At 36.2% G+C, this 22875-nt stretch overlaps 1 protein-coding gene across 5 annotated transcripts in view; it reads right to left on the bottom strand.

The window, feature by feature from the left end:
* The window catches only part of LOC130868823 (histone demethylase UTY), a 498107-nt gene that overhangs the window by 26884 nt on the left and 448348 nt on the right, over positions 1-22875 (bottom strand). For 4 of the 5 annotated variants that reach the window (XM_057760846.1, XM_057760847.1, XM_057760849.1 and 1 more), the window contains 4 exons: positions 5179-5243; positions 5030-5104; positions 4288-4436; positions 2576-2690 (listed from right to left, as the gene is read on the bottom strand). In XM_057760846.1, the coding sequence (XP_057616829.1) occupies positions 2576-2690; positions 4288-4436; positions 5030-5104; positions 5179-5243 (404 nt within the window). The remainder of the gene's footprint in view (positions 1-2575; positions 2691-4287; positions 4437-5029; positions 5105-5178; positions 5244-22875) is intronic. The other variant, XM_057760848.1, reaches the window with a different exon arrangement.

Below are 22875 nucleotides of genomic sequence, written 5' to 3' on the forward strand. Positions count from 1 at the left end.
GTTCCATTCCTGGGGCTAGGGGTGACAGGACAATGGAAACATCATAAACTCTTGGTGTCAAACTAGCCTTCCTTCCAACTTCTGGTGGATCCTCTCATACACACGCCAATTCTAGCTCAACCCAACTCCTTCCAATCAGCCCATTATTATACTTAAAAAACACCTTTTCCCAGAAACCTGAGTGACCTCACTAAATAGGAACTCGGATGAATCATACTATCCTTAGTATTCTCCTTTACAGTATCTCCAACATCACCCTCAATCCACTAACAAACTACTTATAAGTCTCCTACAACCTGTTCAACTCCATTCAATGAGTCTCTAACTCTTGGTTCAGGCCCAGGACCCCTAGTACTTTCATCACTGCCATCCCAGATAATTCTTTGCCTTGTTATAACCTACTTATAGGATCCCCATATTTCCCACCACACTTAAAACTTCGTATGGACCCTGACACTAGGTGTAAACAGGATCCCCTTAATTCTTTCTTGAAGCCCCATTTCTATTCCTCTCTGCTACCTAAGTACACACCAGGTAAAAGACCAATATCCAAAATAGGTAAAGAATAACAAAAAAAAAATCTACAAAGAAAAAAAAATATGTAGAAAAATATCAAGAAAAAAAACTAACCCAATTCAAATCAGGTAACAGATTTGAATGGAGAATTCTCAATAGAAGAAACTCAAAGGTCTTAGAAACACGGAAAATGATCTCTTAGCCATCAGGGAAATGCAATCAAAATTACTTTGGAATTTCCTCTTACACTAATCAAGAAAACCATTAACACCATATGTTGGCCAGGACAGAAATAAGGGATAATAATTGATGGATGGTAGAAGTGCAAACTTGAACAGCAACTGTAAAATCTGTGTGATGGTTTCCTCAGAAAGATGGGACTCTGTTAACAGCAAGATCAGCTATAACACTCTCGGGCATATACCCTAAGGATTCTATAACCTACATCAAGGACATTTATTCAAACATTATTGCTGTTCTAGTCATAACAACCAGAAATTGTAAACAACCTATATGTCTCTCAGCAGATGAAGGGATAAAGAAAATGGTAATAAAATGGTACATATACTCTACTAGAGGAGATAAACCCTTGAGTCTATATAATGGCAAACTGCCAGCAAAATATATTAAAGCAATAATGGCACAAAAGTTGTAGGAGTAAACAAACGCTATCCGATTGAAATTAGGATCCTCTACATGAGATAGAAGCCATGGCCAAAACTGTGTGGATGGGCAAGATCCTAAGACGTCTAGGTCACAGGCCTTGGGGAAATCCAAATACTACAGTTTTAATGTGGATTTCCCCTCTGGATGCTGTGTATACCATTGGTTAATACAGAAACTGGCCTGACAGGACGGAGTAAAGATAGTGGGAAAAACTAAATGAAATGCTGGGAGAAGAAAGGCGGAGTAAAAAGAGAAGCCATTTGAAACTTTGCCAGTAGGCCACGATCTCATTGTAAAATATAAAATAATGGAGATGGGTTAATTCTAGATGTAAAACCAAGCTAGCAATACGCTTAAGTAATTGGCCAAGCACTGATATATTTCATACAGTTTCTGTGTGGTTATTTTGGGTATGAGCGGCCAGGAGGCAAGGAAACAAACAAGTGGACTCCTACTATACAGTTTTTCTAAAGGAATTTAACAATAAACAATTCCTATCAACATTCTGCTATACTCATAGATATTTGTTTCACTCAGACACAAACAAATAGAATCACAACTGGGCAATAGAGTAAAAGACCTTAGATCACCATCAAATCCCTCCCTCCTAAAGGCTTAGGGAACCCTGTGGAAAAGGAGACAAAAAATTTGAAGAACTGCAGGGGGTGAGGAACAACAGGGAAACAAGCCTTGCTTAAACACTGCTAGACTAACACATATAGTGCTATAGTTGCATGCTCAAGGCCTATACAAGTCCAAGACAGAAAGTGTCTCAGTGCTGAGATGGGAAGTAGGCACAAGATCCATTACAAACATAGAAGGTACCTCTAATTGATGACTGTTTGCAAAGGAAAAATTGGGTTTCTTTTCTTTTCTTTTTCTTTCTTTTTTAAACCACCCTCCTGCAAGCAACTCCTCATCCACATATTATAAGTAATCCCAATAAATTCATTGGTTCTCCACGCTAGTCTTTGGTAGAATCATTTCTTTAATCTGTCATTAGTGCCCTATAAGGGGTAAAAGCTGTTTCTCATGCCTCCCAAAAAGTCACATAAATCCCTAATGGAAAATGTACGACAGTAAATAATAACTGACCCTCGCACTAAGAAACTCAGCCTTGGGGAGATGGCTCAGAGGTTAAGAGCATTGCCTGCTCTTCCAAAGGTCCTGAGTTCAATTCCCAGCAACCACATGGTGGCTCACAACCATCTGTAATGAGGTCTGGTGCCCTCTTCTGGCCAGCAGACATACACACAGACAGAACATTGTATACGTAATAAATAAATAAATAAATATTTAAAAAAAAAAAAAAGAAACTCAGCCTTTTTTTTTTAATTTATTCTCCACAGCTGTTTTGACCTTTCTTTAAAAGGAATTTATTTCTGAAACCTACTTTTCACAGAATTCATTCAGAACACCCCAATAATCTTCAGGTACAACAAACCACTCACAATCACCTGGACCAATATTTATGTTAACAGAACAGAAGTTGTTATTTTCTTGGTGACCTGAAAAAAAAAGGGAAATTAAAGTCAAAACAGTACTGTAATTAAACGACTGGGATTACAGTTAGTTACCACACCAGCTCAGCTTTTTACATGCATGTGTCTGGGCATCCAAATTCAGATCTTGAAACTTGTAGAAGTGCTTTATAATCAGACCTTCAAGAAGTGTGTGTGTGTGTGTGTGTGTGTGTGTTTCCTCACCTGTGTACCCAAGAGGCAAATCACTGACTTAACAATGGCAAAAGACATATTGTTCCCTAACATAATTCAGTGTAAGATGGAATTCTGAATCTACTATCATCAACTCTAACTAGCTACAAAAATCATGTTGTGGCCTTAAAATTATTTCTTAAAAAGATCACAAAATTTTTACATATTTAAGACTATATTCAGATGGAAGAATATACTTCAACTTGAATACAAAACAATCCTTCAAATAAAATTTCATCAAAAGTTAAAAAGATAAATTGGTTAGGAAGGTGTTGGGCTTGCAAGATTGACTCTCAGGATTCACTTTTTAAAATATCATCCCTATATGCATACACACAATCAAGAGCTGGAATAGAAGTCTATAATCCCAGCACTTTGTAAGCAGAAGCAGAAATTCAAGCTCACCTTCTACTATTCACACTTTCAGGTCAGTTCAGGCTATCAATCTCTTTCATATACTACATTTCCTTTCTAGTTCAAAATATATATTTAACTGCCATTTTTCACACTTTGTCAGCATATAACTTTCATATTCAAATTAGACCACTTGCTAAAAAAATTAACAAGGATAAAGATTTATATATCTGAAAATTTACATAACCACAAGGGTTCCTTGAAGGTTTATATTTTTTTCTAATTATATTTTACCTGGCATAGGAAAAGAATTTAAAACACTTTGGTATAATGATAAAATGAGCTCCCTCATTAGAATCATTATAGACATTATATTAACTTCCTAATGAAGATAAAACTAATCTTGAACAACAAATAACTACAGAACTATAAAACTGAAATAGAAAATAAAAAAGCAGCTCAAGTATGTGCTCAATAAAACATGTTTATAAATTCATAACTGTATTTAGCAGCCTCATTCCACGCCAAAAAATAGTTTCAAAGATTCAATAAGACACGGACTTGAAAAGGAGGTTAAAAATACCGGCTACTCTTCCAGTTACCCAGGTTACAATTCCCAATATCCTGATGGAAACTCATCTGTAATTCCCTGTCCACGGTTACAATGCATTCTTCTGGATCCTGCGGTCATTGTATACATATGATACATAAACATAAATCTAAGTAAAACAAGCATAACAATATTTAAAAGTAACTCTGTATAATTTTAGGAAATAAATTATTTAGTACCTCTGTCTAGTTTTTAAATGTTTCAAATTATATTGTTCCTGTCATAGGGAAAGATTTTTAAACACTTTGGAAAAATAATAATATGGGTTCCATAATTAGAATCATTATAGATATTAGAAACATAAAGAACATATAATATTTCAGTAGTTTTGTTTAATTATAAATGGTAAGAAATTACTTTTATCTTTTACAATGGGGATTAATTCATTCATTTCAACTAAGAAAAATGTTTGATCATATCAATCACCTGGTATTCTACTCCCTGGAACTTTCATACATAGTTGAACTGTGTTCATACCCAAAATGGTATAGCCAACATGGCTTAGAAGATTTCCTGCTGATACAACACGTACAAAAGCAGGAAGTTTAGTCAGCTCATGTAACTGCAACTTCCACCTGCAATAAAACAGATTTACAGTGAAACTTTCTGAAAATATTAGTGAAAATTAACTTGTTCCTGAATTGTCTTCTCATTACACAGAAAAAGTTAATAATAAGCATTTCAAATTAATGTATTAATGAACTTATATGCCCCAAAATATCCAAAAACAAAGATCACTGAGTGCATAAAATGTATAACCTAGAAAAATAGAATGAATAATTTATTGTCTATTTTTAAATGTTTACAGCTTAATTCTTTGGTCTTCAGTAATAAGAAAAAAGTATAATAATAAACTTGTAAAAATAATTTGAAAGTCAGGCAGTGGTAGCACACACCTTTAATCCCAGCACTTGGAAGGCTGAGGCAGGCAGATCTCAGTGAGTTTGAGGCCAGCCTGGTCTACAAGAGGTAGTTCCAAGACAGCGAAAAGTTACACAGAGAAAACCTAAACAGGAAAATAATAGAATAATGATGATGATGATGATGATGATGAAATAATATGACTTTAGATAAAAATGCTAGGCATGAAAAGGAACAGGAAAATACACATATTACAATACTGAAATCCTGTTTGTTTCCATTCATACAAATTACTAAGAAGACTTACTTTTTGTTATCAGACAGATCAATGTTAATCCCACATTTTATGGTTTTAAAAGGTCCTTTCCGTTTCCTCCCAGAACTAAAATGAAAATAAAAAGTAAAAGGTGAACTCATGTCTTTAAGACAAGTAAATGAATGCCTACAGTTACTTACTTCTCTGAAGATGTTGATTCAATATCTGAATAATCTTTAGCTTGCATTCTTCTTTCATTTTCTTCCTATTCATTAAACAAAACATTCATAATTATTATAACAAATTCCTATTGTATAACATAAACCAACAGATGTGAGCATTTGTGTCTATATTTTAAAAAGTAAGGAGTAGTTCAGTTACCACATTCAGTAAAGCATCATTTCTTAACTTGTGGGTGGTAAGATCATATCCAGTACATCAGTTATTTACATTATGATTAATAACAGTAGCAAAATTACAGTAATGAAGTAGCAATAGAATAATTTTATGGTTGGGGTCACCATAACATGAGGCACTATATTAAAGGATTACACACAAAGAAAGTGGAGAACCACTGAAATAAAGAGTCAAAGACAGACCCCAGAACCATGATACACAGCCTCATAAAGCTTCAAAAATGAATCTTCTGTTCTAGATTCATTTATTAGAAAAACACAAAGCCATTTTAATGGTGATTCTGCCACTTGCCAAAAATAAAAGTGATATTTTAAAAAAGCAGACAAAAACAAATTTAAAATGGGCTTATGTACCAATACTTACTATAAATGTCAAGTAGTAAAGAATACTTCCTAAACAAAAAGAATTATTTGTATGCTTACATAATCACATACTTTAGCTGTACAAAGCAAGCAACATTAAGGATGTCTTTTTTTAAATTATCATTTTGTTGTTATCTTGCTGAATCTCACTAACAAGGTTAAAACTATAAGTACTTCAAACATTAGCTTTTTTATATAATGAATTTTATATGAATTATAAAGCTCGAGAACAATAAGGAAAATACACTGAGTAACATAAGTAATTTCTTTAATACGAATAATACTACTATAAAGAAATGGATAAAAATACAGAACAAAGCTGTCATACATAAAAATATATAAGGAATAATTGAGATGTAAGAATTAAAACTATAAAAAAATGACATATCTAAGTGAGAAAGTACTCCACAATACTATTTTGTTAGAAAAATATTAAGAGAATTCACTCATTCTGAAATATGTTTGTAACACATAACATTAAAAAATAAAAACCAGGAATAGGATACCAATACATGGTGTTAACCACCACACATAAGCGACAAAGGCAAAACAATTTTTGAAGTTCAAGGCTAGCTTAGTCTATGTCATTTACCCGTCTAATAAGAGCCTGATTTTAAAACAAAAACAACCAAACAAACAAATGAAAAAAAAAATCAGGTTAGCAAGATGGTTCTCCCAAAGAAAAAAAAAAGGTTGACAATAAACCTGTCCAAATAAATTCAATCACATGGACCTATATGGAAGAATGACTACAATGACTCTATAAATACTCAAACATTCACACCGAAAATAAATAAAAATAGAATGAAAAATTGTAAAACAGTATTGTGCTTCAAAAGACACCCAAACCCAATGAAGTTACTCATGAACAAAGGAATAAAGAAACAAAAGGTTTTAACTTGAAGGACTGGAAATAGCTACTTCTGTCAATAATAACAAATATCAGCAACCCAACAGTAACGTCCCAATTAGACTGTAAACAAAGGAATTTTATATACATTTCACAAAAGATACTACACAAATGTCAACAAGAAGATGCTCAGTAAAAGTTATTATAATCCCAGCACTCGGGAGGCAGAGGCAGGCGGATCTCTGTGAGTTCGAGACCAGCCTGGTCTACAGAGCTAGTTCCAGGACAGGCTCCAAAGCCACAGAGAAACCCTGTCTCGAAAAACCAAAAAAAAAAAAAAATAAAAAAAATAAAAAAAATAAAAATGGCTATTAAAATCTTAAGGAAGCCTAATTTTGTAAGTACTTAGGAAAGTAAATGAAAAGATAAAAATTAGTAGAAAGACAGCAGAAACAAGACCAAATAAATCAAGTATAAATGTTAAATCAACCATTATTAAAATTAACATAGTAATTTCTTACAAAACCTAGCAATCATATTATATACTGTTCAAGATAAAAAAAAATCTATGTCCACAGAAATATCTAGGTTAGGTTATTTATAACAGTAGTAGTGAGAATAGCCACAAAGGGAAACTAGAATGAATTCCTTAACTAATGAATACTATTTGTCAACAGGAAAAAAAAAAAAAGGCTACTGTAAAAGGAAAAGAAACTTTCTGGCAAATTTGACATCAGTTCAATTTCCCAAACTTGTATTGTAGAAGTAATTGACTCCTACAAACTATCCTCTGCTCAAAACATGAAAAGAATACAAATACATAGGGGCGTATGTGCGCACACACACAGAGGCATGCGTACATGTGCATGAGTGCATGCATACATACATACATACATACATACATACATACATACATACATAAAGTACTGAAAATATTATAAATCTTAAACACTGATATGTAAAATTCAGGGAAGATACAACACATAAGAATCAATTAATTTAATACTATTTGTAGGAATAAGGAAAGCATATCATCTAAAAACAGAAAAAAAACCCATAACCACTACATAATTGACAAAATAACACTCACCAAGTGAACATTAATGAAAGTATTTCATCATAAAAAGGCCTTACTTTAAAACTCAGAGCTAACATTGTACCTAAGAAAAAGTCAAAGTCAAAGCCTTTCTATAGAACCATGAACACATAAGGATTTCTGATTTATAAAAAACTAAAATATATAAGATGTCAGTTTCACCTACAGTACTCTGCACATATCATGTACCCTCTATCAAAACAAAAACAAAGTCAATGAAACTATTTTTACAGAATAATTTTAAATTCACGTTAAAAATCGCATATGCCTCTTCAAGAACACATACTGAGGGAAAATCCTGGGAGAAAAAAAAGGGTAAAACTTATTGCCAAACTAAAAACTATGTGCTGGTGACATGGTGACATAAACACACAGAAAATTAAACAAAAAGGAAATTTTAAAAAGAAAATTTTATATGATTTACCTAGTGAGTTTTTTTAAAAAATATTTATTTATTTATTATGTATACAATATTCTGTCTGTGTTTATGTCTTCAGGCCAGAAGAGGGCACCAGACCCCATTACAGATGGTTGTGAACCACCATGTGGTTGCTGGGAATTGAACTCAGGACCTTTGGAAGAGCAGGCAATGCTCTTAACCTCTGAGCCATCTCTCCAGCCCCTACCTAGTGACTTTTAAACAATCCTTTTCACAATTCTATATAAGTATATAATGTAGTTTGAACAATCCATGAACATCACAAGCTTGTCCCCCTCCTGCTCTAAGTTTGTCCTTTCTTCCTAGCAAAAAAATGTATACCTCTTCTTCCTACTTGTGTTTGTTTATCTTTTTATTATGTTTGCAGTTCATACACAAACACAGCTGTAGGAGCAGAGGTAGTTAATAGCCTGAAGACCTCCACAATACTAGGGAGCCACACCTGGTTCCCACAGACACTTATGCTACCTCAGTCATCTTTCCCAAACCCTTATCTCGAGCACTGTTTCTCAATCAAGATGTGGAAAAGGTCACACACAGTTTATAAATAGTTCCAATATAATCATTCTTTAAGATTTGTTATGCATATGGCATTCTGGTAATTATCACCAGGAGACCTTGTTTCCAAATTGTACTATACTTAAATATGGCTGAAATAAACTACCTGGTGTTAGAATCTACAAGTTTGAACCAATACGAGCGACTGGGTTCTAGAAAACCAAATTTCCTTCTTGTCTTACACAAACTGACACTGTTAGCCATGGACCCCATAACTGGCATCCAATATTGGGCACTTGACCCTTGGAGAAGGCAAGAAAAATTTTCTTTTTCTTTCTTTTTTTTTTTTTTTTTTGCTTTTTCGAGACAGGGTTTCTCTGTGGTTTTGGAGCCTGTCCTGGAACTAGCTCTTGTAGAGCAGGCTGGTCTCGAACTCACAGAGATCCGCCTGCCTCTGCCTCCCAAGTGCTGGGATTAAAGGCGTGCGCCACCACCGCCCGGCTAAGAAAAATTTTCTTTAAATATAAATAAGGGGCAGTGAAGGGAGTGAGCCCAGTAGTAGACAAGTCCCAAGAGGATGTAAAGAGTAAGCAATGGAAGGACTGAGACAGGCATGATAGTTGGAAGAATCTTGCAGCCTGACTGACTAGCAGCCAGAGTGCTTCTTTATTTATACAGAATTTAGTAAACAGGGATAGATGCATCTTGCTTATTTCAAAATATAGATCATGTCATTTTTGGATTTGGATATAAGAAGGTATATGTTCTGCTCATATTTTAGTCATCACTGATAAACTATGACAGAACTATTCTTTTCCAATGATCTTCCCTCAAGTTTTGACATCATTGATAGTTATCAATTTTACTTTTTAACCCTATAAACATTTTTTTAAGAATCTAAAGGCATATGACAGCCTCTTCTCAAGCTAGTAGCTTTTATAGCTACAAGGACACTACCAAAACAAAATCTCCAAGCCAGCCTGGGCAGATCACCATGTTCCAAGCAACGTAGGATTAATTCTTAATGGTCAGACTGCCCAACAAAAATCCTCAGGCCAAAACTGCTGCACTTATTAAGCAAATTCTGGAATAAAATAATGTCCACATTTTATATACTTATAAAATTTGTTTACTTAATCCTGTTGTTCCTTGGCAATATGACATCACAGTGGCTTTGCATGTGCTACATTTTCTAAGAAAAGGAGGTCCTTGTAGAAGAATTAAAATAGATTCTATTTTCATTTGGATTCAAGTCCAAATGGATCAAAGACCTCAGCATAAAACCAGCGACACTGAACCTCATAGAAGAGAAAGTGGGAAGTACACTTGAACGCATTGGCACAGGAGACCACATCCTAAATAAAACTTCAGTAGCACAGACACTGAGAGAAACAATTAATAAATAGGACCTCCTGAAACTGAAAAGCTTCTATAAAGCAAAGGACACAGTAAATAAGACAAAACAGCAGTCAATAAAATGGGAAAAGATCTTTACTAACCCCACAGACAGAGGTCTGATCTCCAAAATATACAAGGAACTCAAGAAATTGGTCACCAAAATAACAAATAATCAAATAAAAAAATTGAGGACAGACCTAAACAGAGAACTCTCAACAATAGAATCTAAAATGGCTGAAAGACATTTAAAGAAATGTTCAACATCCTTAGTCATCAGAGAAACGCAAATCAAAACAATTCTGAGATTCTATATTACACTTGTAAGAATAGCCAAGATCAAAAACACTGATGACAACTTACGATGGAGATGTTGTGGGGAAAAAGGAACACTTTTGCATTGCTGGTGGGACATTGTCCCTTTGGATATCAATATGGCAATTTCTCAGAAAATTAGGAAACAATCTTCCTCAAAACCCAGTAATACCATTTTTAGGTATATATCCAAAGGATGCTCAATCGTGCCACAAGGACATGTGTTCAACTCTGTTCATAGCAGCTTTGTTTGTCATAGCCAGAACCTTGAAACAACCTAAATGCCCCTCGACCGAGGAATGGATATGGAAAATGTGGTACATTTTACATGATGGGGAACTACACAGCAGAAAAAAAAAAATAATGACACCTTGAATTTTTCAAAAAAAAAATGGATGGAGCTAGGAAACATTTTGAGTGAGGTAACTCATACACAGAATGACAATTATCACATGTACTCATAAGTGGTTTTTAAACATAAAGCAAAGAATACAAGCCTACGCAATCACAATCCCAGAGAACCTAGACAACAATGAGTATCCTAAAAGAGACATACATAGATCTAATCTGCATGGGAAGTAGAAAAAGACAAGATCTCCTGATTAATTGGAAGCATGGGGAACATGGGAGGGAGCTGAAGGGGAGGGGAGAGAAGCAGGGAGGAGCAGAGAAAAATGAGGCATTCAATAAAATCAATTAAAGAAAGAAGGAGGGAGGGAAGGAAGGAGGGAGGAGGAGGAGGGAGGGAAGGGGAGAGGGAGGGAGGGAGGGAGGGAAGGAGGGAGGGAGGGAGGGAGGGAGGGAGGGAGGGAGGGAGGGAGGGAGGGAGGGAGGGAGGGAGGGAGAGAGGTCCTAAATGAAGTCTCTTTCTTTTATCATCTTTCCAACCCATTTTTGTCTTCAATATAGGTCTCTGTTAAGGGCAGAGGTAACTTCAGCTACCCTGACTTAGTTGCCACATATGCCATGCAATTGCCTAAGTATATAATGGGAAGAGATTGCAATCTGATCTGTGGCCAATGCCTCTAGCGCACAGAATCTTGTTCCTGTGTCAGTACAAAGACAGAAGTTTCAAAAATATCTCATAGTTTCCTAAAGAGATATCTTTCTGGTTTCTTTATGTGTGTCACAGCCTCCCAGAGATGAGGAAGACCTTCAGGTAGATAAGGATAGCTCCCTAAACAGGGAGAGGTGGTATGTTTAGGACTTTCCTGAGGAAGCTTAGAAGCAATATTCCTGGGAGAAAGCATAAATGATTCATAAGAAATTTTCCATCAATCCAATATCCCCAAATTGTGAAAATAGTAAGTTTCCAAAATATGCAAAAGGAGGAGATGAAAACCAAAGGTGGCACAGTGGCTATTATATGCTTCAGCTTAGCTAAATCTTTGTCAAGCAGCTGTGCTGGCCATATGACTTTTGCTGATCTCATCGGATATGACTGCCAGGGTAAGCTATGATGGGACACCTTGGTCAGCCTTGATGCAAGGGTCTTGCCTCAAATAAATAGACTTTATTGACATCCTATGGAGGCCTTAAGCTCTCTGAAGAGTGTATGGGGGAAGGCACAGAGATAAGGAGAGTGGAAGAAGGGGAAGGAGAATTTTAAAAAACAAAAAGAGAAAGAAGTGACCATAAGTGAGAAAGTAAAATAAACATACATTGACCTCAGTCCTCCTAGACACTGCATTTCTGTTTTGTTTTGTTATTGTTGTTTTTCGAGACAGGGATTCTCTGTAGCTTTGGAGCCTGTCCTAGAACTAGCTCTTGCAGACCAGGCTGGCCTTGAACTCACAGCTTCCCGAGTGCTAGAATTAAAGGCAAACGGCACCACCTTCTGGTTAGACACTGCATTTTTTAATACAATTCTTAAGATACTGGCAAGATCCAAACGTGAAAATATTCAGATCAACGGTTGTTCAACTTTTTACAAGTTAACTATAAATTTTAATTCTTGGTTTCCTAAACAAGAAACCACTAATGTTGAATATAGTGGTATGTTATTTGTGCTTTAATAAATAATAATAAATAATTCTTGCCTCGAGATCAGAAAGAAAAGCAGCCACACTAATCAACCAGGGTTGGAAGACACCTTTATTCCCAGGACTCAGAAAGACAGAGACAGATAGATCTCTGTGAATTCAAGTTCAGCCTGGGCTACACAAGATTCAGTCTGTCTAAAAGAGAAACAGAGGGATCCTATGCCAACACAGTGGAGGTGGAGACAGAAGTGATATGGCTGAGTGGAGAGAGGAACATAAAGGGGAAGTGACAGGAACTCAAAAAGGAGTGTGGAATCTGAGAATTTGTAGAGACATGATCTCGCCCCTTTGGTTTAAAGATTTGGTACAGGTAAAAGGTCTCTCTAGTAGTTGGCCACTTTGCTTTTCTGACCTTCAGCATGAAGCCTAATATTTGTCCCTGGGTTTTTCTTATTTGTGCTACAGTTAAAAACTGAAAAATCAAAGAAGCTAATGTAAAAACAGCCCATGAGAACAGATATGAAATCCCTATCAATTATTTTGCAACCAGAACTGCAATAATGTACAGCATGGATCTATTACAGAACCATAAAGAGGAAAACCCTCCAAATCCTAGTGGACTACTGCTCCCACATATAAGAAAATAGACTTAGATATGCTGCTTCTCCCTTCAAATATCTCAGATTTATAGCCATATACAACAGATATTCATTCTCATCAATGCAATTCAGAAATTCAATCTATGCTGCCTCACTTCCAATGACTATTTGGAAGAAAATGGTTAGACTGAACCCATTATCGTGTTAGCACTTAAAATGCCTATGATTTCTGATCCTCAAGTATGTGACAATACCACCCATCTACTTTGTGTTCTCTAAGAATTTCAGATAATCTATTGCTGACAATCGCATGCATACTCCTTGTTTTGCTATGATGTGGGAAATTCAAGTTGGTGTCTTATTACTTTTTAAAACTTCCTTGTCCCAGAATTATACTTTCTGCAGAAAGCAAAGTACCATGGACTAAACAGGCAGAAATAAGCCATAGCAAATATGTCCCTATTAACTCAGGCGTGCTTCAAGGAATGGCATGGCACTGTGATGCTCTAATATAGACAATTGATTCCACCCAGTACTTTGACCAAGTATAACTTTGTGCACCACAGGGCTGGAGAACTACTTTTGATCAAGGAGAAGATTCTCTGGCCACTTTAAAACAGAGGGTTAATGAGCCATGGTCTGAGTTTCTTGCTCATCCTAAGAAAGCAGGATAACAAAAAGTAACTCATAGGGAAGTAGAAGATACAATAATCAGCCAGTTTGCTTTTGACAGACATACCAAAGAATGTAGAGCTACCATAGCATCAGTAAATCTCAGTGACTTGCCTAGTTACATAATGGCTATCTTATACTGGCAGTTCTCACATTGCAGCAATCACTGCAATAGTCATTCAAAAAACTTTTCAAAGAGGAATTGACAAGACTGAAAAAAATGGATGTAAAAATTTCTAATAATCCGGTCTGGTTTTGCCCATGATATAAAAAAGGGACAACTGTGTTAACAAATGTTAGTCCAAATTTGACAAGAACAATAAGCTTTTAAACTCTCAGCCCTAGAATCAAAGGGGCATCAATCCAGGAAAAAAAAAAAGAACCAGACTTAAAAACAGTAACCAGGGATTCACAAAGAATAACATGAGCTAAAGCAATGACATTAAATCCCTAAAAGAATGCCAAAAAAGTCACACACACACACAAAAAAAGGTGAGTAAAACACTTCAAGACTTGAAAATTGAAGTAAAAGTAATAAGGAAAACACAAACAGAGGGAATCCTGGAAGTGGAAAATCTGAGAAAGTGGACAGAAATTATAGATACAAGCATCACTAATAAAATCTAAAAGATGGAAAAGAGACTCTCAGGCACTGAAGATACAATAGAGGAAATAGATTCAAAAAATATGGTCAAAGAAAACGGTAAATCAAATATCTTCCTAACACAAAACATCCAGAAAATCTGGGACACTATATAAAGACCAAACATAAGCCTGGGACTAGCTCAAAAATTCAAAGAATAAATTTAACAAAGTCATAGAAGAAATTGTTCCTAACCTATATAAGAAAATGCCTATTAAGGTTCAAGACTATCAAATAGATCGGATCAGAAAAGAAAATCCCTGTGCCACATAATCAAAGCACTACACACAAAAAGAACAAAGAAAAATATTAAAAGTGGCAAGGAGAAAAGGAAACTAGCATAGAACAGCAGACTTATTAGGAACACACCCAATTTCTCAATAGAGACCCTAAAATTCAGAAGAGACTAGGCTGATGTCTTACAGTCTCTAAAGACCACAGATGCCAGTCCAGATTACTATAGCCACCAGAACTGTCAATCAACATAGGTGGAGGAAATGAGATATTTCATGAAAAAGCCAAATTTAAAAAGTATCCATACATCCAGTCCTAGAGAAAGTGCAATGACTCAAACGGACATAAAATGAAACCTATAGCAAAAAGATTATACCTTCTTCTAGGACATCATGAAAATGTCTCCAAAACTACCCATATACTTGGCCACAAAGTAAGTCTCAACAGATACAAAAAAAAAAAAAAATTGAAATGATCCCCTGTATCTATCAGACCACCATGGGTTAAGGCTAGAGTTTTGAAAACAATGTAGAAACTCACGAAAACTGAATGACCCTCAGCTGAGTTACCACTGAATCAAGGATTAAATAAGAAAGACTTTCTAGAATTCAAATGAATGCAAAACATATCCAAACACATACAATGATAAGGAGAAAGTTTACAACAGTAAGCACTTGTATAAAGAATTTAGAGAATTCGCATACCAGTGACTTAATAGAACACCTGAAAGTCTAGAATAAAAAGAAGCAAAAATACCCAAGATGAGTAGATGGCAGGAAATAATCAAACTGACAGCTGAAATCAATAAAATAGCTAAGAGAAGAAAAGAATGAAACAAAGTTGGTTTGTTGAGGGAAAAAAAAATCAACAAAATAGATAAAACATTATCCAAATGAACTAACAGGCAGAGAGAGAATATACAAATTAACAAAATTAGAAATAAAAAGGGAGATATAACAACAGATACTAAGAAAATCAAAGGAATCATTAGGTCACACTTTAAAAACCTGTACTGCACAAATGGGAAAATATAAAATAAACGGACCATTTTCTCAATAGGAAATACCCACAACTTACCAAAGACAATCAAAAAACAAATAAACAACTTAAAAAAACCAATAAGTCCTAAAAAAAAAAGGAAGTATTTGTTGGTTGAAAGTATCCTAACCAAAAAAAGCCATAGTCACATAGTTTTAAGTTGACCACACCATCAGAAAAGAGCTATTACTAAAACACTTCGAATTGTTCCACACTATAGAAATAGAAAGAACTTACCAAGCTCTTATTATGAGGCTACAGCTACCTCAGATACCCATACTACGTAAAAAAATGCAAGCAACAAACAGACTTACACACAAATCGACCTCATGAACATTGATGCAAAAATACTCAATAAATCACTGGCAAATCAAATGCAAGAACACATCATGACTAAGTAGGTTTCATCCCAAAGATGCAGAGTTGGTTTAACATACAAAAATCTATCACTATAACCCACCATAAATGCAAAGAAAAAAACCAAATGATTTTCTCATTAGATGCTAAAATGTCTTTGACAAAATCTAACATTCCTTCATGATACACATATCTTGGAGAGATCAGTGATACAAGGAACTAGCTAAACATAATAAAGGCAGTATATACAGCAAGTCAACAGCCAGCATCAAATTAAATGGAAAGAAACTCAAAGCAATTTCATTAAAATCAGGAACAAAACAAGGCTGTTCACTTTCTCGCTGTCTATTCAATATAGTACTTGAAGTTCTAGCTAAAGCAATAAGACAAAAAGGAGATCAAGCGGATACAAATTGGAAGGAAAATTTTGCAAATGATATGACAATATGCAAAGAGAGACCACAAAAATCCTATTAGGAACTCCTACATCTGATAAAATACCTTCTGTGATGTAGAGAGATACAAGATTAGCTGAAAAAAAAGTCATTAGCCCTCCTGTATATAAATGATAAATGAACTGGGAAAGAAATTAGAAAATCGATACCCTAATAGAAAACATCTTAGAGTAAGTCTAACCAAGCAGGTGAAAGAACTGTATGAGAACTTTAAGTCCTGAAGAAAGGAATTGAAGAAGATGTCAAAAAATGGCGAGATCTCCTATTCTGATAGATTGGTAGGATTAACACAGTAGAAACTAAGGAAGGAAGGGTGAGAGGGAGGGAGGGAAGGAGGGAGGGAGGGGAAGGGAAGGAATAAAGGGAAGGAGCCGGACGGTGGTGGCGCACGCCTTTAATCCCAGCACTCGGGAGGCAGAGGCAGGCGGATCTCTGGGAGTTCGAGGCCAGCCTGGTCTACAAGACAGTTGGCCAAAGCTGTTCCGGGACAGGCACCAAAGCTACAGAGAAACCCTGTCTCGAAAAACCAAAAAAAAAAAAAAAAAAAAGAAGGAAAGGAATGAAGGAAGGAAGAAAGATGGATATCTTGCTAAAAGAAATCTACAAATTCTATACAAACCCCATTAGAATCCCAACACAATTCTTCACATACTTCAAAAGAACATATGGAAAAACAAAAACCTAAGATAGCTAATACAATCCTTTATAATGCAGTAAGTTCCTGAGGCATCACCATTTCTGACTTCAAGCTGTTCTGCAGACATATAGTAATACAAACAGTATGGTATTGGCATTAATGGGGGAAAAAAAAAGGCAGGGTAGCAACTAAAAGCCCTAGCAAAAGCAGATACATATTCTGAATTGGTCATCTGTGATCAAGTGGGTGACTAGCCAACTGCCATCAAAAAGGCTTCATGCAACAACTAATGAAAACAGATATAGAAACCAACAGCCAAATATTAGGCACACTTCTAAAAATGTGCAGAAGAAAGAAATGAAGCAGTGTAGGAGCCAAAGGGCTCAAAAATACCACAAGCAAAGCCAAACAACTCAACTTACCTGAGGTCACAGAAGCTAAATCTCCAAATCCACAACTAGGGAGCCTGCACGGGCCCTTGAAGGCATTAGCATAGGAGACAACTTCCTGAATAGAATACTGAGAGCACAGGCACTAAGATCAACAATAAATAAACGGGAACTCAGGAAACTGAAAAGCTTCTGGAAGGTAAAGGACACCATCAAAAGGACAAAACAGCAGCCTGAAGAATGGGAAAAGATCTTCACCAACCCCACATCAGACAGGGCTGAACTCTGAACACCAAAATACATAAAGACACTACACATAAAAAAAAAAAAAAATTCATATGACCCAATTTAAAAATGTGGTACAGCTCTAAACCGAAAATTCCCAATAGAAGAATCTCAATAGTTGAGAAATAAAGAAAGATGCAATATCCTTAGCCATCAAGGAAATGCTAATCAAAATCACTCTGAAATTCCATCTTACACGTGTAAAAATGGCTAAAATCAAAAACACAAGAGGTAGCTTATGCCGGAGAGGATGTGGAATAAGGAGAACACTTCTCCATTGCTTGTAGGAATGCAAACTTGTACAGTCACTTTGGAAATCAATATGGCAAAATCTCATAAAATTAGAACTTGATATACCTCAAGATTTAACTATACCTCTATGAGACATATATGCAAAAGATGCTCGATCATACCACTTTCTCAACTATGTTCATAGCAGCACTATTTGTAATAGCCAGTGTCAAGTTCTGAAAAGATACATAACAGATGACTGCTAATTAAGTTCGATCCACCTGATAAACAACATTTCTGATAGAGGATAAACTCAAAAACAAGGTTTATAAGCCTATTGTATATAAATACTGTGTGTTTAAGTCTATAATTCTCTTGTGTGGAATAGCCAGCCTGCAGCAAACAAGGTAGGCCTTTTGTTTGCGAGCTACCTGGACAGCAAGGAGACCTGATCTCCCTACCAGATGATACACCAGTAGGATGAGTTCCCAACCTGCAGCAGCAGCCCAGGCGACTGAGCACAGACATTCCTCATCCCCCTATACTTCCTGGTCTTCCAGCAAAGGCTATTATTCCTGGCAACTACCTGTCTCTTCCTACCCCACCTAGCTTGCATCCAGAAAACCCCTCCCTTCTGCCTTCCCTCTTCGGGCCCAGGACATTCCCCAGCTCAGTCTCTTCGGTCACTGGGAACGAGTCCTGAGTGCAACCGGGCAGGCGGAAGTCCCTTTGTTTCAATAGCTGACCTGCAGCAAGCAAGGAAGGCCTTTTGTTTATGAGTTACCTGGCCAGCAAGAAGACCTGATCTTGGTAACAGAAGATCCATCAGTGGGCAAGGAGACCTGATCCTGTGAAACAAGATCCACAGGGGAGCATTCAGAGGAAAAGATGGGCAGGCGCCAATGAAAGAATTCCTCCAACAATCTGAAAAACAACACGAAATCAACAGAACCCAGCGAATGTACAACAGGAGTACTTGAACACCTTAATAAAAAAGAAGTAGAAAAAATTGACTTTATGAAAATGATACAGGCCCTTAAACAGGAGGTAAAAAAAACTCCCTTAAAGAAATGTATGAGAAGAATAAAAAAAAGTTTGAATAATTGAGTAAATCCGTAAATGATATCCGAGGAAACCAAGGAAAAACAATCAAACAGATAAGGGACACAGTTCAAGACTTGAAAACTGAAATGGAGGCAAGGAAGAAAACACAAACCAAGAGCCAGCGGGACACGGAAAATCTAGATAAATGAATAGAGGTTACAGAACAAGCATAACCAACAGAATACAAGAGATAGAAGAAAGAACCTCAGATTCTGAAGATACCATAGAGAAAATAAACGCATTGATCAAAGAAAACAGCAAATCAAAAAATTCTCATCACAAAACACTCAGAAAATCTGGGACACAATAAAAAGACCAAACCTAAGAATAATAGGGATAGAAGGAGAAGAAGTACATTTCAATGGTCCTAAAAATATATTTAATGAACTTATAGAAGAAAATTTTCCCAATCTAAAGAAAGATATGCCTATGAAGGTTCAAGAAGTATACAGAACACCGAATTGGCTGGATCAAAAAAAAAATCCCCTCGCCATATAATAATCAAAACAGAAAAATACAAAATAAAGAAAGAATATTAAGAGCTGCAAAGGAAAAAGGTAAAGTAACTTATACAGGTAAACCTATCAGACTTACATCTGACTTCTCTATGGAAACCATGAAAGCCAGAAGGTCCTGGATAGATGTATTGCAGAAACTAAGAGACCATGAATAAAAGCCCAGACTACTATACCCAGCCAAGCTTTCGTTCACTATAAATGGAGAAAACAAAATTTCCAGGATAGAAACAAATTTAAACAATACGTAGCCTCAAATTCAGCCTTACAGAAAGTAATAGAAGAAAAATCACTACCCAAGGAGTCCAACAATGCCCACAAACTCAGACATCTAGTGACCCTAACCCCAGCACGACTGAAAGAAAGGAAACACACAAACGCTACACAAAAAAACAAAAACAAAAAAAAAGAACCAGAGTGAAAAACCAGTGGTCATTAATATCACTTAATATCAATGGACTCAATGCACCTATAAAGAGGCACAGGCTAAGACATTGGATACAAAAACAGAATCCAACATTCTGCTGCTTACAAGAAGCAAACCCCAACCATAAAGACAGATATCTACTCAGAGTAAAGGGCTGGGAAAAGATTTATCAGGCAAATGGACCTAAGAAACAAGCAGGTATGGCCATACTAATTTCTAACAAAGTTGGCGTCAAACTAAAATCAATCAGAAGAGATGGAAATGGATACTTTATACTCATAACAGGAACAATTCATCAGGATGAAGTTGCAATACTGAATATCTATGCCCCTAATATAAAAGCATGCAATTATGTAAAAGAAACATTACTAAAAATCAAGGCAGTCATCAAAACACACACACTAATAGTAGGAGACTTCAACACTCCTCTCTCAACAACAGACAGGTCATCAGACAGAAACAGAACAGAGAAACGAGAAAATTAATGGAGGTAATGAATCAAATGGACTTAAAAGACATCTACAGAACATTCTACCCAAATAGGAAAGAATATGCCTTCTCTGCAGCTTATAGAACCTTCACGAAAATTGACCACATATTCAGTAACAAAGCAAACTTCCACAGTTACAAAAAATATTAGTACCCACCTGTGTCTTCTCGGATCACCATGGATTAAAGTTAGAATTCAACAACAATGCTACCCCCAGAAAGTCTACAAACTCATGGAAACTGAACAGTCAACTACTGAACCACACCTGGGTCAAGGAAAAAATAAAGAAATTAAAGTCTTCCTTGAATTCAATGAAAATAAAGACACAACATACTCAAACCTATGGGACACTATGAAAGCAGTGCTAAGAGGAAAGTTCATAGCACTAAGTGCCCACTTAAAGAAAACGGAGAAAGCACATACTGGAGACTTAACAGCACACCTGAAAGCTCTAGAAAAAAACCAGACTCAATTAGGAGGAGTAGAAAACTGAAAATAATCAAACTGATGGCTGAAATCAACAAAATAGAAACACAGAAAACAATCCAAGAATCAATGAAACAAAAAGCTGGTTCTTGGAGAATATCAACAAGATTGATAAAGCCCTATCCAAACTAATCAAACGGCAGAGAGAGAATATGCAAATTAATAAGATCAGAAATGAATAGGAAGACATAACCACAGACACAAATGAAATTCAGAGAATCATTAGATCTTACTACAAAAGCCTGTATGCCACAAAACTGGAAAATGCAAAAGAAATGGACATTTTTTAAGATAAGTACCATTTGCCAAAGTTAAACCAAGATCAGATGAACAATCTAAATAGACCTGTTAGTCGCGAAGAATTAGAAACTATTATCAAAAACCTCCCTTCCAAAAAAAGCCCAGGACCAGATGGTTTCAATGCGGAATCCTACCAGAACTTCCAAGAAGACCTAATACCTATACTCCTTAATGTATTTCACAATATAAAAACAGAAGAGTCATTGCCAAATCCCTTTTATGAAGCTACAGTTACCCTGATACCAAAACCTCACAAAGACTCAACCAAGAAAGAGAATTACAGACCAATCGCACTCATGAACATCGATACAAAAATTCTCAATAAAATAATGGCAAAGCAAATCCAAGAACACATTAGAAAAATTTTCAATTATGATAAAGTAGGATTCATCCCAGAGATGAATCCATCATATAAATAAACTGAAAGAACAAAACCATATGATCATTTCATTAAATGCTGAAAAAGCATTTGACAAAATTCAACAACCCTTTATGATAAAGGTCTTGGAGAGATTAGGAATACAAAGGTCATACCTAAATATAATAAAAGCTATTTACAGCAAGCCAACAGCTAACATCAAATTAAATGGAGAGAAACTCAAAGCCATCTCACTAAAATCTGGAACATGACAAGGCTGCCCACTCTCTCCATACCTCTTCAATATAGTACTTGAAGTTCTAACAATAGCAATAAGACAACATAAGGGAAGCCAGGCGGTGGTGGTGATGCACGCCTATAATCCCACCACTTGGGAGGCAGAGGCAGGCGGATCTCTGTGAGTTCGAGGCCAGCCTGCTCTACAAGAGCTATTTCCAGGACAGGAACCAAAAAGCTACGGAGAAACTGTTTCAAAAAATCCGAAAAAAAAAAAAAAGACAACATAAGGGGATAAAGGGGATTCAAATTGGAAAGGAAGAAGTTAAACTTGCATTATTTGCAGATGATATGATAGTGTACATGAGCGACCCCAAAAACTCCACCAAAGAACTCCCACAGCTGATAAACGCCTTTAGTAATGTGGCAGGATACAAGATCAACTCAAAAAAATCAGTCGCCCTCTTATACACAAAGGATCTGGAAGCAGAGAGAGAAATAAGAGAATCATCACCTTTCACGATAGCCACAAACAGCATAAAATATCTTGGGGTAACTCTAACCAAGGAAGTGAAAGATCTATTTGACAAGAACTTTAAGGCATTGAAGAAAGAAATTGAAGAGGATACCAGAAAATGGAAGGATCTCCCTTGTTCTTGGATTGGGAGGCTCAACATAGTAAAAATGGCAGTTCTACCAAAGCCAATCTATAGATTCAATGCAATCCCCATCAAGGTCCCATCAAAATTCTTCACAGATATTGAGAGATCTTGAGCCAGACAGCCAGGAGCTAGGCAGCAGGAATACAGCCCACAGCTCCATCTACAGATGGCGCCCAACGTGGATAACTACATCCACAGAAAGCCTGAGAAAGCTTGGGAAAGAATAAAGCATATTTTTTGGTAGTAGCAATTTCTCGGTTTTGCTCTGCTTGCTAGAGGCAAGCAAGCGGTCTCATCTAAGAGAGGCTTCTTGACTCAGATTCAGTTGCAAAACCCTGCAGCTCATTAAGAGACCCTGTCACAAAACACTTAAATGGTGTTGAGAAAAGCTGACTACATGCTTGTTTGGTTTGAGCCTTAGCAG

Source organism: Chionomys nivalis, chromosome Y (assembly GCF_950005125.1).
Source record: "Chionomys nivalis chromosome Y, mChiNiv1.1, whole genome shotgun sequence".
NCBI classification, from domain to species: Eukaryota; Metazoa; Chordata; class Mammalia; order Rodentia; family Cricetidae; genus Chionomys; species Chionomys nivalis.